This window comes from Polyodon spathula, chromosome 15 (assembly GCF_017654505.1).
Source record: "Polyodon spathula isolate WHYD16114869_AA chromosome 15, ASM1765450v1, whole genome shotgun sequence".
Lineage (NCBI taxonomy): Eukaryota > Metazoa > Chordata > Actinopteri > Acipenseriformes > Polyodontidae > Polyodon > Polyodon spathula.
The window spans coordinates 20410963-20428504 of record NC_054548.1 but is presented as its reverse complement, the minus strand read 5'-3'; the positions used below and the strand labels follow the sequence as shown (position 1 = coordinate 20428504).

The following is a 17542-nucleotide window of genomic DNA, read 5'->3' as shown; positions in this document are numbered from 1 at the left end:
AGTAACATGACTATTTTATTGTACAGTGCTTTCTTCTCAAACAAAAGGCTGCTCATAATTAAACATGTGTTTAGACCTTTGAAAAACAAATATTATTCTTTATTTCTGAATCTCTAAATTATTTTAATCCTACGCTACAGCATTGTGCTCTGTGTCCAGCTACCATTCCTGCACTAGGGAGGGGTTACACTGTATTTTGAAAGAAAGACTTCAGTTTTCTTCTGCTTGGGGTATTAATTTCAGTGTTTTGTTTTAACAATAAAATGGGTTGTTTCATAAATACCACTCATACATCAACTAAGGCTTAAGTATAGTCTAATTAAGAAAACAAATGGGCTTTGTCTCTCCTTGAAGGCACATTAAACCAATATTTATGAGCGTGGTCCCCAGATTTATTGTTGACAGTGGCTGAAAACCTGCCACTCTTTCCTGCTCTGTTGCTGGGCCCCGTTTCTCTGCTGCTTCCCAGAACCAATACAGAGTTTTAACAGCTAATACAGTATATATAGTTTCTGGGACCAAATATACCTCCCTTTATTATCCCCTAACATCTTCACATTATATTGCAAGTTGTTCACTCACTAAATGTATTATATACACGTTTTTTGTGAAACGTTATTACTAACAGCAAAATACTTAAATACAGCCTGCCTATCCCTGTGGCTGAGCCAGTCAACACTGACAGACAGGTAGCAGCAGTATTAACAAATGAGACTTTATTACAGTCGATGGCCATTTCAAAATGGCGGAGGCACAATAACAGTGTATCTCTAGTTTTGCTATTTTTGCAGACAGGTAGCAGCAGTATTAACAAATGAGACTTTATTACAGTCGATGGCCATTTCAAAATGGCGGAGGCACAATAACAGTGTATCTCTAGTTTTGCTATTTTTGCAAGATTAGGCTTCACAGTATATCTTGGCTGAAAAAGCACAGCGGTATAGACTACACCGAAAACTTTAAACCCTTTTTTCGTGACAGAAAGGGGAAGTTAGAATAAGAGAACTTTACTAAAATTAGGTACTTTTGTAGTGTAACATTTCTATCTAACCAAGCGCACATTATAAGCAAAGTTATATACGTACTATAAGACTTAAATCATCCTGGAGAGAAAAAAAGCAAGCACACAGAAGAATTTCAATTGTATGACTTTGAGGAAACAGAATAGGCAGATGCAGGAGGTTGCAAAACAAAGAAACTAACTGCTAAAGTCATTCACAGATGTATTCAAATAATCGTTGAAGATATCATTTCTTTGGAAAGTTTTTTTTTTTTAATTTGTATTTGTTGTATAAAAATTTTACTGGGTTGAATAATTGTTGAAAAAATATATTGTTCTATTTTTAGACAGTTTTTATTTTTATTTTATTACGCTGTACAACAATACTTACATATAATACAAATATCTTAATTTCAAGCGTAAACTGTACTGTAACCACCTGTAATTAAAACATGCAACAATTACAGTACTGAGGAACATACAGGACTCTTGCATGTGTTTGAATTTACTGCCGCTAAAGCCATGGTGTTGGGTCTCGATGCAAGTGCAATTTACTCCATAAATTCAACCAAAAACAAAGCTATTGCTTAACATCTTGAAAGTTCCCTCTTCGTAACACACTGTTCAATAACAGCAAACTTATGTTGCGTAGCGCCACGGCAGAGCGCTCTGCCTATTGAATGCAGCCCAGCTCTGAGGGTCTCCTTAGGAAACACATTCCAATGACAAGAGCCATTAAGCATCACCTCCAACAGCTGATCTGTGAAAGGGTGGGAGTGGAGTGGGGTAGGGGCTGCTATAAAGGGAGCTTCCAAAGATTGCAGGCTAGGATTTGGCACTGAAGTGCAAACTATATCAAATACTGTGGGAAAACAACAAAAAAAAAAAAAAACTTTCTGAAAGACTACACTGATAAAACCCTTCAGGCAACAGCTAGCCAGAGATGTTGGGTAAGTCCTGGGTTTTTGAGGAGCATATCTGTACCAGCACATTCACTCAGAAACTGATTTTATACTGGAGCCAAACAATATTTCTGAAGCAGGCAAAATCCACCTTTAAAACAGGGACTGTGATTGTAACGGCTAGTAATGTGTTATATACTGCAGTTACAGATTCCATCCCCTGTTGGCGAGATAAGCGGAGGTTAAAAGCTTGATAACCACAAACTCAGACATGCCCGTCTCTTTTGCATATTGGTTGATGCTACCTTGCAGTGTGGGGTTGCTGGTTCATTCCCAAGCCTCTATCCTGTTACACGTTAACATTTACCAGGCAGTTTCCCAGCAGATTAAAGCTATTGTAACTCTACACCAGTCCTGAAAAAGTCACAAAAAAGTGTTTATTACATACACATGTTCTATATACTTTAAATGAACGCAAGGTTTTAAAATCCATTATACCTTTCATCAGCACTTGAATATCATGGATACACTGCTGATTATTTGCTTGTATTACTGTATATCATTATTTTTGGGACTGCTAATGTTTTTGTGATTTGGACTCCCAGTAGAAAATTTGCTAAGATTAACTCATTTTGTGTCAGCCAACAGATGAGATAAATTCAAGAAGTGGGCTGCAGCTGATCTTCTCTCAAAATGGTGAGATATTATAAATTATATATGCCAGCAAGAGACATTTAAAAAAAAAAAAAATGCAATAAAGGATCTATAAAAAGGGTCTCCCTTTTGCAGGTCTGTCTGATGACAACACATAATTATTTCATAATGACTAAGAGACCAGTTGAAAGCTTGGCATGGGAAACCCATAGTTACAGACAGCATTAAGTCTCATTTTCAAAAAAACAGACAGACCACTTCTCAGGCTGCACTACTTCACTTTTAAGACTCAACAGTTATGATTCATGGGAAAAAAAAATCCAAAAGTTCTGTCAGCTGACTGCAAGCAGCCTAAAATAAATAACTAGCCAAGTTTCTCAGTGACACACTTGCCACTCTCCAAGCTGTGGAAATACAACACATTCGGAGATGTGTAATATCTGATTTTTGCACCTATTCTTTTTATTTTTAGCTTACTGCATTTATTCTTCAAGGCCAACCCAAAACAAAAATCTTCTTATTCGGCTTCCGAATTGAACATGTACCTCCTGCTGGAGCCTTCTGTAATGTTAACTACAATAAGGAAGAACTGCTGAGAAAATAGAGCGATTCCAACATTTAACCATGTGAAAAAAGAGACAGAGAATCAGGGCACGACCCAGGGTTTAAATAGGGAGTCTGACAGGCATTTTGGCGGGGGCATAACAGTGGGGGAGGAGCCCTAGCTCCTGCCCCCTGAGCCATAGCTCAAGGTTACAAGAAAACAGTGAGACTGCAATTTCTGTGTTGAGGGCACTGTCAATTTAGTCTGAACGTTAACATCTTTCTACAAGTCCTATTCTTGGGGCACCACTGTTTCCAACATGCAGATCACGGCAACATTTTGCATTTGATTGTACATTAAAATCATCTTTGTTTACATACAAAATGGATGATTTCAACCACTGCAGACAAGAGTGTTTCCACTATTGTATCTTTTCTTTTTGTAAGCTTAACTACTCTTGCAGAAGGAGATTAGTTTCAAGTCCTCGTCAGTACTTAAATTGCTTAACTGTTTCTGTAGGGTCAATTATCGGACTGGTAATGCTCCCTGGGTGTCAGGTATTATAATTCAATTAGAAATTCATCAGCAGATGGACAGTCGGTCTCATTTGTGTAAACTCCATTAACCAACATGCTTCACTCAAGGCTTGGAATCGGGATTGGTCTGCCAATGGACTTTAGAGAGGATTAGTAGCTCAGTGTGGGAGCTTTCCTTCATTCTGCAAAATATAAATAAACTGTTCTTTTATGCAGATTACAAAACACATACTTGACCATCACTGCCCCACTACTTTAATCAGAGTAGGGTTATCTTTTCCTAAAGAAACAGTAGACCAGATCAACTCTTCTTTAAATACTATAGTAATTATACTTGTAACATAACTTGGTACATAACTAACAGTTATAAACTTTTTGTCCTGGAAAAAAAATGTGAAAATCTGACACACTCCAAATGTACTAAAGCAGGAATAGGTTGCATCCAATGACTTAAAATCTGTGTAGGACTCTACGATCAGGCATTATGGTGTTACGTATCTTCAAAGTGCAATCTAAATGTTTTATATTTCAAGTTTATTAAAATGAATGTCTTCAAAAACAAAAGATTAATATGAAAATGTGCCTACTATACAAACATATGCAGGCATATCTCTAAACTACTTCTTAAACATTTGTGTTGCATGCATAATACTGGTAATGCAATTTGTATAGAATCTTAAATTGCATTCTCCTACATTAACACACACTGGAATACACTCAGTTCTTGATGGATTAGCTTTTAATATATTATCCAAGACTTGAATTGAATAAGTATATAGAACCAATTCAGAGCGTATACATTAGTAGTTCTGTTATTTTCTCTTAGTTTTGTAAAATACTTTGTTTTAAATTTACCAAATTCAGTGTTAGATTCAGTCTTTTCCGGAATGTCAATTCTCATACTGAAGATAAACCTGACACAAAAAAAAAAAAAAAAAAAAAAAAAAAAAACCTTCTTTGGACAATTAGTAAACATGTTTCAATTAATTACTTGCAGCAGTTACAAAATATAAGGTGTCTAATAAGCCCCTTAATACTCCTTGTTATAAAACACTGGCCCACGGAACAGGAGCAAGGGGTGTGAGGAATAAGCCCTGGGACTTGAAAGGAACAATGTGCTTGAGAAATTTCCCCTTGACTCGCAGAGAGCCGCTCTCACGAAGGTGAGACCTATGCTTCGGGAGATCGATGCAGCCAGACCTCCGAGACAGAGCCACGCTGGAAGACAGGAATTCTAAAAGAGAGAAGGAAATTAACATGCAAAGAGGCCAGAGTGAAACACTGGCACAGATAAAAGCAAGTTGTTAATAAAGGATACAGGGTTCCCCCCTGGCTCAGGGAGAGTCGCCCTTTCAGAGGAGAGACCCATCTCAGAGATGATACTGAACCGATCAGGTTGCAAGGCTGGACAGCATGTATGCTGGCCCCAAGTGGAACAAGTGATAAAAAACAGAGATTTAAGAAAAGTGCAGGGTTGCCCCCTGGGTCAGGGAGAACCACCCTCGCGGAGACCGAACTGATCTGCCTCCAAGGCTGGGGAGCATGTATGCTGCCCTCAGGGGGCACCTGGAATGACAAAGAGATTGTTAAGATTTGGCTGGGGGTCCCCTCTGGCTCTCTGAGAACCTTCCTCAGAGGTCGAGGCCAGCTCGGCTGGGCCTAAGGTTGTGAAGTGAACGCCACTTGCCCCCAGAGGAAGACTGTTGCAGAGGTAGCGCTGCGTTTTGGAGGAGGAGTTGGGGGGTGGAAAATTAAAAAAAAAACAGGCAGAATGAGTGTTTGACCCAGGGCTTAAATAGGGAGATGTACTGATAGATTGACTTGTTAACTAGGGGGAAGCCCCTACACCTGCTCCCTGAATACTTTTTTACATAAAAAGCCAAATAAAAATATAGCAGTCCACACTAAAAAAACTTATATTCTACACAAGCTATAGACTCTGTTATAGAAAACATTTAATAAAATGTAAATACACAGGCCTAAATGTACGCAAAGATGAAACTATGAAAATAAGTCAGTTTTAAAGCTTTGAGTTCGAGTACCTAATCCGTTTTGGAATTAAGGCACATATTGTAGTTTGAAGAGACACACACCTCAGTAGAGTCGTGTTCCATTCTGTATTGGTTTCAGAGAATGCAATGGCAGACGCAAAACTTCTATTACAAGTGACCGACTCTTGGTTAGCATGCACACGTAAACGGCATATTGTGCACACTGTTATGGGACTGCAAAATTACACTCACCGTAACAAATTTTGTGGAGTTTGGTCTGCAATTCTTTCTAGTGAAATAGGTTGTATTTCAATCAAAACGCAACTTTCCAAAGGGGAAGATATGAAAAGTAGTGTACTGCATGATAGGTACATCTCTGTAACTATTTTAAAAGACAGTCAGACAAAACTGGTAGCTTTTCCCCAAACCCAGACAGAAGGGAAAAACAACCCAACATCAAATTTAAAATCTCGAAATACCTCCTCCTGCTGCTGTTTTAAAGCATTAGATCGGAGGTGAGCTCTCCTCTTGCAGTAGGTAAAGTGCTTTTTTTATATCCTCTAAACCACTACCAATATCAAAGGCTCTTACAGTCTCTGCCAGAAAGTATGCACCACATTAGCAAAGACATAAAAGAACTCATGCACATGTCATCTTTCATTTTCAGAGATCTGAACATTTTCAATGAGGATTTAAAGACTGGAGTGACTTCAAAGGATGGATGCCCTTCAACTGTCTGCAAAGCCTGTCAGAGAAATCAGAATTCCTCCATGAGCTGCAGTATGTTCGTGCCACTGCTGGTCACTTCTACCTGCCTAATGTACTTGAATGAAGCAGTCAAACAGACAACAACCAACACAGCTGTATTACCATGTCTTTTGTACGTCCAAGTTATATTAAAAGAATCAGCTATATAGAAAAGTTTTCTTGATGGCAGTGACATGGAGCGGTGGGGAAGAGGGTGTGTTGGCTTTTCCTCTCTCTGAGTGGCTGAGAGGCGGGCCTTGGGGAATTTGAGCCTATAAGATTATGCTCTGTTGTTCCCTCAGCCTACCCCTCTAAGACGAAATGAGCCAGCTGGCTGAAGTTCTGCTGCCGGACCGAGCACGGCAGGAGTAGAACAAGCACCACAACAAATTAAAAAGAAAAAGGAATTTTCAGTAGCGGGGAAAAACTTGGGCAGAACCCCGAACAGTACATGTAGGTTGAGGGAACGGGTGAACATAGGACAGAGAACCAGGCCGTGCAGATAGCGACGATTGGGGCAATGCTGCCGAGTACAGCATTTTTATTTTGTAGTTTTATTTTCCCTTTTACTTTCGCCTTTGTTTTCATTATTCTTTTGAGCATCCGTGAGTGCACCAGTGTATACCTGTGTTGGTAACCCTGTGGTCCTGATTACCGTTGCCGGTATCAGGGCCACAGACAACAGCGCCCTCTGCGGGCTAAACAGAAACTAAAGGGAAAAAAAAAGAAAATAATAAAACTGGGCACCAGGTTTCAAAGAAACCTTCTGCTCACCACCCTTCCACAAGGTGGCTTAAACCAAACTTCAAATTTAAGCTTAAAAAAGTGCAGCATAAAAAAGGAAGAAAATACTAGGCTGTACAGCTTATTTCAAGATTCTTTGTTGAATGGACTTTAAAACTGAAGTCTCTTGTCATACATGCCTTATTTGCTTACAATTGTTCCGACGGCAGATAACAGAAGGCGGCATTCGTTTTACCATAAAATACATTCCGAAACAACAGTTCAACTATTTAGGACTGACTGACTTTCACAACAGACTTCAATATTGAAGAATTCTACACCTTCCCTTACTGTATTGTTTTCCCAATAGAGAAATAAAGATATCTGATGAAGAGTACCAACCAGGAAACAAACAAAAAAAAAAAAACATTAACTGAAAAACACCACCCTTAGAATTTCATTAAGCGTATCCTTAAAGTGCAATTCTTAAATTAGTTAGTTTGTGCTACGCCTACACATTTAAAAAACGGTAAAACCAGCTTTGCCCTTCCTGCATTTACTTGCATTGACACTTCGGGGTAAATACAATCTCCCACCCCCCTTGCACTAGCCTCTAATCCCTGTTTGTTCAACATGCCAACGTGATCTGAAAAAGTCACGCAATTAAAGAAAAGGTATTTGCTGGCTTTGTTTTTATGGGGGTGGATAAGTAGGTGGTTTGAGGTGAGTGCGTGATTGCAATAAACAGTTAACTTTCCTCCCATGTGCACACTACATGGAAAATAAATGAGCCTGGCTTTATCCACGCATGTAGGGGTATAGGTACAGTCAGCGTTCCAGATAAGGTTTTGGATCTAGGAGTAACTTACCTTCTAATTTTAACACAGAGTAAAGTGTGTTTTCAGGGGGTAACATGCAACATTAACTTGAAGTCATGAGTAATCTTGATAAATACACTGTACAATCTTTATGGTGTAGGCATTTATTGACCACAGCCAATATGACTTTGAAGATAAGCACATAAATGGACCATATATATGAAGATAAGCACATAAACTGGACTTATATTTTAACATTAAATTCTTAAACTCAGTGAACATGTTAAAACTTCTATATAAATCCATACAGATAAATAAAATATGGAAATGTCTAATATTCTAGGCACCTTTTTTTAGTGGTTGCCACCAATGGTTCCAGTTGGTTTTATAGCTGGATTGGGGTGTTTACACTTCAACCTGTGTAGCTTTGAATTTCTTATTCTTACTGTAGCTGCAAAGACAACAGGGCTAGCCAGAGACTGGCCAATGTTTGTTGGGTTGTTTTTTCTTGCATGCAGGTTTCTAGTAACTGCAGTCATTGTATTCTGGGAGATGTAGTTGTTAGTGGAAATTTTAGGAGAGGCAGACAAGCTGTGCAGCAAAACTGCTATGCATATTTTTACGCATTCAATTTAAATTGAGTGTGTATTTCTGATTTTTTAATGCGTAAAAACAGCAGGTATGCAGCTTATCTGGACCACTGATTACATCAGATATAGACACATCACAGCACACTCCACAACAAAGGAGTGAAGAGGATGGGATTTGTGATTCTCCATCAACTTCTGCTGCGATTTACCTCATCTCCCTTGACAACCAACAATTTCAACATACATTTCAATAGCAAAGAAAATAATTAGGACATGTATAAGTGTACAAGAGCTTGGCATCCCCAACATCTCTACCAAAGTTACAGACAGACCATCAGATGGTTTTAAGGAAATACAAGGTCATCCAAGATTAGTAACTATGTTTAAATTGCTGGTTTCATAAACACAACTACAACCTTGCTGATAAATGTTTTAGGCATAAAAGGAATTAAAACAGTTACTACAGTAAATGGGACTCCATAGACATAACCAAATGCATTTACAAGCTGAGTGTTTTTGTGTTTGATTTAATTGACTAGCACTTGCTCGTAGCTCTATTCTAATCTACTATAATATAAACAAGCAAAGCATTCACACCATGTATGGTTTGTCTAATTCTGGCAGTTAAGTTCAACCTTGGACATACCGGTACTCAAATAAACTGTAAACTAAACTCTTCTCAACAGCATCTTCCACTGACTTTGACACAGCAGTCTGAATTGCTTATTTAACCCTGCAATGGAGAATCCACTAGAGTCCAAGACACCTGTCCATATTATATTCATACACTTATGTTTTGGAAAATCTGTGCTAGTTACAGATTAACACATGATTGCTACTGGCCCTGAAAATGAACCTTGACCAACAGCATACATTCAATTAGGATTTCTTGTAAGCAGCGATTCTGAGATCACAGCAGCCGAAAAGAGGAACCTGTTTCTAGCAGCAATGTCCCATCTCTCAGCAGGAGTAGCTAACAACTGTATGTCTTTTTTATTTATTTTTTTTTTTTAAACAAAAAACACTGGCCCTTTTCACTTAAGTATACATACACACAGGATATCCCTACACTAAAAAATATACAACATACAGTCGTTTCATACTTTGGTTGTTGCAGATGAAAAATATATTATAATTCGTAATCACTCACATAACTGGGCGGTTGTAAATTACTGAATACAGTACTCTGAACATCAAATTACCTTTTCAGGTAATACATTTCCAGAATAGATAGCCTTTACTAATGCGACAAAAAAAAAAAAATCTTAGTGTTAAATCTATTCCCTCAAACCCGGTCCTGTCTTTCCCAACTGGCAGTTATCGTAAGCTAGTTAAAATATATATATAGGCATTACATCTCCAGTGAGACGCATGCAATTGCAAATTTTTTTTATTAACGCTGTTCTCTTTAAAAATGTAGTATTTACATCCTGCCTGTCTTCCAATTTTCACTGCACTTTCTGGTGACCCCTGCCAGGACAGGCAGGGATGGAGCAGCTGAGACCTGCTCACTCTCAGCTGTTCCTGGTAGGTACACGCTCCAGAATCGACAGGGGACTGCAATGTGGAGACGTTATTGGCAACTGGGGGGGGGGGGGGGGGGGGGGGGGGGGGGGGGGGGGGGGGGGGGGGGGGGGGGGGGGGGGTCCCTCCTGTAACAGGGATACAATTTTGAATTTAGACTTATATTTTAAAAATGAGGGAGGGACCTCCCTCCCCTGCCCCCTCCCCCGTCCCCTTGTAACAGGTCCTGTAAATAAATCCACTAAATAAATAAAATAAATCTTTAAATAAAAAAAAAAAATTACAGTTTAACAATAATAATGTGTTATGTAGCAACAAGCTTCAGACTTTATTTACAGCAGTCTTTATATATGTCTCAAATGTGTAGTTTTGAAACCACATTCTACTGCAAACATGTGCTGTGTTTTAAAACATGACACCTACTGTAATACTACACTAGTTGCCTTGCCTTGTCAGCATTTACTACCTTGGTCATTTAACCACAGCAGTGTTTTGTGGGTCAAGCAGGGACAACTCTCCATGTGAAATGACAGAGGAAGTGCAAAGCGGTCCGAATGCAAACCTAGCATAGAAACATTTAAGCTATGACTACATTTGAAATGGGGTTCTGTCACTTCACAGAGTTGCAGATTAAGAAAAACTTTAAAATGAATACAATGTATATTTGAAAGCACATAGCACGTAGGACTGGGGTTTTTAGGTGCATATCAGAAACTGCAGTACCTGGTTTCTGTTTAAAAGAAATTGTACAGCTCTGTGAGGACAAAAGCTAAACCTATGAAGAAGTCTCGTGGGATAAAAAGGAAAGCACTGTCAGGAGTCTGGCTTGCAAATTTACATTAAAGGTCATGAATAAATAAACTACGATTTAGTCTCGCAGCCAAACCCCAGTTTCCCCACTTAGGAATGACTGCAGCAAACACAATGAAATAAGCTCATTGCAACTGCAGCTGGAATGCTCTAGATACATGGTTTTGACGAGCCCATTAAGTTCTCAGGGATGCCGTTCATGTAATGCAAAACTCAACCTGGAGTTTATCACCTGGTGTAGGACTGTATGTTCTCAATGAAAAATGTTGTGTCACTGTTTTTTGCATAAATGTTTTAGGCATAAAATCAATCAAAACAGTTACTACATTAAATGTGACTCCATAGACATAACCAAATGCATTTACAAGCTGCATGTTTTTGTGTTTGATTTAATTGACTGGCACTTGCTCGTAGCTCTATTCTAATCTACTATAATATAAACAAGCAAAGCATTCACACCATGTATGGTTTGTCTAATTCTGGCAAAGACAGTTAAGTTCAACCTTGGACATAACTAAACTCTTCTCAACAGCATCTTCCACTGACTTTGATACAGCAGTGTGAATTGCTTATTTAACCCTGCAATGGAGAATCCACTAGAGTCCAAGACACCTGTCCATATTATATTCATACACTTATGTTTTGGAAAATCTGTGCTAGTTATTCAATTAGGATTTCCTGTAAGCAGTGATTCTGAGATCACAGCAGCCAAAAAGAGGAACCTGTTTCTAGCAGCAATGTCCCATCTCTCAGCAGGAGTGGCCAACAACTGTATGACTTTTTTTTTTTTTTTTTTTAAACAAAAAACAAAATGTGACTTAACACAGACAGATTACAAAAGAGACTGTTTCATGTCTGTTTCTTAACATTAAACATGTTTGTTTCACAACCGTACCTGCTAATGACTAACCCATGAATCCCCTCTCCAACTATGAGCCTGCTTGTACTAGTTTTGGTTATGGGTGGGGCCAAACCACAGGTCAAACAACCTGTCCCAAGTTGTGGTAGGTGATACTGGGGATTAAGTCTTTTTCATACTTAACATTGTGTCTATGCGATAATCTTGTGCTCCACAGCTTTCTATTTTTAGTCATCAACATTTTTAACTGATTAAAATGTAACCAGTCAAATCACGATTTTTTGCACCCACCTCAGGCTTGAATTAAACTGGATACCGTTGTTAATTCCATGTGCGTAATGTTTTGAAAAGAACAGGATTTTGATATAAACCGATGGTTTGGCTGGATGAAAACACAGAAATACTGGAATTCGGTCAAAAAGTGGATACTGTAAATGGTATTCCATAGACCCCCACTATTGCAGTACAATACTTATGGAGACTTCAGCTTACTGTACCAGCTGGTAAATGTCAATGCTATCTGCTATCTTGTGGTAGGAAGTTGTCTTCCTTGAATTTAAAGCATACTTTTCATATGGAACGTGGCACCACAAATACCCAGTAGAACAGCTGACATTCCTATCCATTTGCGGCAGTTGTATTTTGTATTTTGTTAGGGAAGATTCACTGGTAGAGCAGACTGCAAGAATGCTAATGGATAAAAAGCTTGATCTTATTGAACTATGTGAATAAATACATTGTAAATTTGCAGACACTTTCAGCTCCCACTGTTGACGTATTGTAGTACATTAGGAGTAATTTAATTTTGCAACACTTTTTATTGGGACACTATAGAAATGCCATTGCGTAACTGGCAGTGGACATTTCCAAGAGTACCTCAGCTTTTCAGACTTCCTTTAGAGAGAAGTCAACACCTTCCCTCCTACTCCATTAGATTTCTTCAGTAGTTTAAGCTGCATACAGGTTGTATTATTTCCTTGAGGAATAAAGCAGCCCTCAATACTGTACTGTTCTCCTATGCAGGGGTGTTTGGTGGTCAAGGTCCTTTGTTTCTGTCTCATGGCGTGAAATGGAACACTATAAGCCAGGAAGCCCTGAGAACACGACCATGCTTTGTAGAATTCTGCTGATAGTGTGGGTGTGAACCTGAATTATTCAGGTTCTTATTTGTTTATGGGGGGGGGGGGGATTTTAACAAAATAATCTCATCCCTAACCTTCCATGAGTCGTGTTTACCAGTTCAGTTTACATTGTCACTCTGTATACACAGTTGCCTAAACAGCAATGCCTACCAAAGCAGCAGGGTGCCGAGAAGAGAACCAGGGAGAAAGAGGATTCAAGAACAAGAGAAACCATGTGGATCACTGCAGATCGCTGTCTTTCTTACAACAGGTCTAAATGGAGGAAATGTACAGCTTCCAAGAAACTGCCCAAATTTAACATATCACAACATAAGGATCTTTAATTGAATAAACTGGGTTTATAAAGCCATGTAAATGTGTGCTGGGTTAACTTAAGTGCATTGAAACACAACATGGCAACCCTTTTCAGTGGTGAAAATGAACAACAGCACTTACCAGACACCAACTGAATATAGATGCCACATGTGCCATTTAAAACACAAGTCCAGTTCCTAACAGTATGACAAGATAGTACAAGTTACACTTGTTATGACACACCCCAATCAAATATTATTAATTATATATATATGTATGACAGGGGATATCTCATGCTTAATGTCAAGTCTCAACACAGTACATTTATAGTTTACCTAGAGGTTTTTTTGTTTTGTTTTTTGCCCAACCCAGTTTATCAGATAAAGTACGACATATTGTGTGCTTGTCAAAAGTACTTTGTCTTTAACATTGTGAAACCACTTTCAATACTTTAAACTACCAACACTATCTGCCCATGAGACTTTTTGAATACTTAACATAGACTGCAAAACAAACAAAAAAAAACAACTTCTTCAAATAATGTTTACAGAAATTCTATCATTAATATTATTTTAACGGCATATTTTTTTACCGAATTAAACCAAGCACTGATTTGTGAACAACATAAACAGATTCTATTAAATACTGGCAGGTTTACTGTTCTACAACAAAAGCTTTACACTAGCAGCCATCCTTGTACACACGCTAATGTTTCAAACAGCCCACAAACAGGTGGTCATTATTGAAGGAACAAAGCTGTTTTTTCACTCTCCTTTCAATCTAGCACAGAATATAATTATACCGCCAGACATTCTCGATTCCATTTGCTTGGGCAACACCTGTGTGCCACACCATAAAACTGTCCAGCTGTAATTTATAAGAAACCAATCCGATACATACCATTATTAAAGTGTAGAAACGTATTATTTAACTCAAATTCATAGGTGCACATTTTCATTACTTTTACACTAAAGTTTGCTATTATCAAACATTATTCTATCAGTAGAAATGAAAAAAATACCATCTTAGTGAATGTGTTTTTTTTCTCTCTCTCTCTCTCTTGAAAACGGCAAATATCGTCAATATTGTACTTGAAGGAAATGATGGCTTCCCACGTTAAAAGCGTGGTATGTACAGTATCAGTTTTTGTACCGGCCAAGGGCGGGGCAGACCCAATCCTCACCAGGAACATTAGTTTAAAAAAAAAAAAAAAAAAAACACATTAGCCAATCTAGGGTGAAAGACCTACTGATTTGGCAACAGAAGCTACTCTGTCTACATTTAACCTGCGGCTCAAGTACAATATTTCATACTACCCTGATAGCTAAATAATAATAATAATAAATAATAATAATAATAATAATAATAATAATAATAATAATAATAATTATTATTATTATTATTAAAGACAGTTACAATAGGGCTACATGACAAATGAACCACCTAATTCTGGACAGGTTTTTCAGACTGGCTGTCACGTGAATAAAAAACAAAACAAGAAACTTACCAAATAACAGCAGTGCAAGGAAAACCACAGCACACTCCATGTTCATATTAGACCCCATTGATGCGGTTTCTCAGTAGCTTCTTGATAATATTTCGAACTACTGTCCTCACTTCGACTTCGTCCGTTTTTCAGTTTGAGATGTGTCCCTACAAATCAATAATGATGTAAAGTTAAGCACACCTGCTTCCGACTGTACTGTTGAAAATTGAACACGCTTTCTGAAAACGTGTTTTAGACGACGTTGTTTTTAGCCTTCCATGGAACTGTTACTTGCTTGTTGTGGAAAAGGATATTCTTTGAAGGTGAAAAAGGTTATTTTCCAAGTTTGCCGTTTATCCAGAATCAAAAGAGAGATGTATTTTGAGATTTAAACGCCTGTGTGGTCAACAGTATCGTTGATGGAGATCCAATTTTCTGTCTTTAAGTGTACTGATGACAGCCACCGAGATGCTCCAAAACACAACTTTACCCAATTACCCTTGTGACTGCTGTGATTGTAGCCTCACTGTGGACTGTACGTGAAGACCATTCCTTCTGATGTATCAGCTGAGACTATGAGACACTAAACCTCGTGTTGTCATGCACTTATTCACTGAGCAGTGCTGTACATGCAAGCACTGGAGGCAGCAGGTTGAGATGATCTTGTGTGCTGCTTGTCGGAAATCCTTGGCATGGGAATCGATTTGCTGTAAGGATGTTCAAAATGATGTTTCTACATTAACGTCTAAATGTGCATTATCTGTGGAACGCAGGGTTTTATACAACCTCTATGTGGCTGGGGTCTTTATGAGGATGCAATGATGCCAGGTACTGTCACAAGCTAATTTGACCAAAAACCCACTCATCAGCAAATCCTGTCCACGTTTGTCCTTTTAAAAGGGGTCGGTAAAATATATTTTTTAAAGGCGAAACCGTAACAAGCTTTCATTAGGGTTTATATCGACAGTCTTTGTTTATTTGCAGTGCTAAATCTGCATTCGCCCTGAATTTACTAACGTGTAAAAGTGCCCTTGTAGTGATAGTTTATTTGTTCTTGGCGTTCAAATGATAGCAATACTAGAGGTTCACGCTTGTTGATGTTCTTTAAAATACAGCTGTATGAATCCTTAGCACCATTGAAGTCATAAATGTTGCACATCACAATAGCAGCAGCAGCAGCAGGCAGATGTAATGCATTTTCAGCGCTACCCGCACCTCATAAAATCTACAACACAAAGCAGACCGTCTTCATCTGTAGCCAATATGTTTTTTAATTCATAACTTTTCTAATATTATATGTGTGTGTGTGTGTGTGTGTGTGTTGTTTGTGTGTTTTTTGTTTGTGTGTCCCTTTAAATTGCCATTCAATTTTATACGGCACTTGCTTGTTAATTTATACACAGTGAACCAACGCAGCCAAATCCAGTGGTGTAGATTATAATATATACCTGTACGTTTTGATGATATCTCGGGCGTAATCCTGCGCCGAAATTGAAGCAGGTGTGCGTTTCTTTCCAGGTGTTTAAAATGCGAGAATAGTGTGTCCTTTGTATTTGTTGTTCTTCCTTGTTCTATTTCTTACAGAATGGGTATCGCTCCAGTTTAAAAACTAACTAGACCGCTTCCTTTCTTCTGCTTGACACATCCCCTCAGGTCACTCGAGCAGGAAGAGCTCAGTGGTTTTGTTCCAGAGAGGAGGGGTTAATGTTGATTTCTTTCCAATAGGATGGCGAGCAGAGATTATTTGAATTTCTGAGTCAGTAGCTCGGCACTGTGGCTTTAATTCATTGGATTTAATTATTAGACACTGCATTTTTGAATTTACTTACAATAAAAGAAAGCGAACAGTTTGTGGTTAGGTTAATATATTAAATATAAAAGAAATACTGATATATACAGTGCTTCAAGTGAGGCTGTGCATGAGGATACTACTAGCCGTACTGTGACGGCGAGACTATTTTCGTTTGCTGCAAACCTCTGTCGAACAGATTGGGTTAGGAATAAATTAAATGTTTTGGGATAAAATCGTGAAGTGTAATAGATCAGTATGTATGTCCTACGCTCCCACAAGCGAAAGTTTCTTTTTTTTAATCTGTGTGGCTAAACTAATTTTCACCTTGTTCGCCACAGTGGCGAAACCATTAAAACAGGGTTCAAATCAGACAAGCAAGCAAGAATTATTTTAATTACGCGTGCATCAAGCAATTAAGTATTTATTTTTTATTTATTTATTTATTTTAACTTCGCCAATGAAATCACTCTAGTTGTGCACGTAACATAACCATAGCAACGCTGTACGAGAGGTGTGTAAATAACTTTATCAGGGCGTCGAAACGGTGGAAATTACAGAACTGTTTTTAAAACAGAAAATAAAGCACACAACTTCACGAAACACAGAGTATTTTTTGTTCTCATAGATACACTAGGGCCCTATCTCTCTTGTTTAATCAGTGGCGAGGCGAGGCATAATATGCAATTATGCATATTGATAAATGCATAAATAACTAGCTAATGTATTAATAATATTACAACGAACATTGTTTTAAGTCTTCATATGACGCAATGGAAAAAAAAAAACGTTTTGATAGCACACCTAGTGTAATCTAAGTAACTGCAACTGCAACTTTTTTTTTTTCACGCGGTAGTAAATTTAGTATTTATTAAAGAAATCAAAGTGATAGCATTCAGCAATTGTATTAGTAGTCCATTAACATTTGAAATCGTTATAATTTTTGTATTGTGTAGGCCAAGAATAAAATACTTTATCTTTGGCGTGGCTTAAGTTTTTCGAGTGTGGCTGAAAATGTTGAGTTGTTTTAGTCACAGTGACTTAACTAAATAAAATCCCTAGGGAATTTATGTTTCTGGGAATCTATCTGACTCGATGTTTTTATGTAAAAAATTGCCAATGTGAAATAGGCC

At 38.1% G+C, this 17542-nt stretch overlaps 1 protein-coding gene across 2 annotated transcripts in view; it reads right to left on the bottom strand.

Annotated features, from left to right (window-relative positions):
* Positions 1 to 16288, bottom strand: part of LOC121327647 (immunoglobulin superfamily member 3-like) — an 88577-nt gene extending 72289 nt beyond the window's left edge. The window contains exons 1-2 of one of the 2 annotated variants that reach the window (XM_041271781.1): positions 16069 to 16288; positions 14642 to 14787 (exon numbers count right to left, since the gene is read on the bottom strand). In XM_041271781.1, coding sequence (XP_041127715.1) covers positions 14642 to 14699 — 58 coding nt within the window. In that variant the 5' untranslated portion in view covers positions 14700 to 14787; positions 16069 to 16288. Of the gene's footprint in view, positions 1 to 14641 lie in introns of both variants that reach the window. The other variant, XM_041271780.1, reaches the window with a different exon arrangement.
* Positions 16289 to 17542: the final 1254 nt, after the last annotated feature.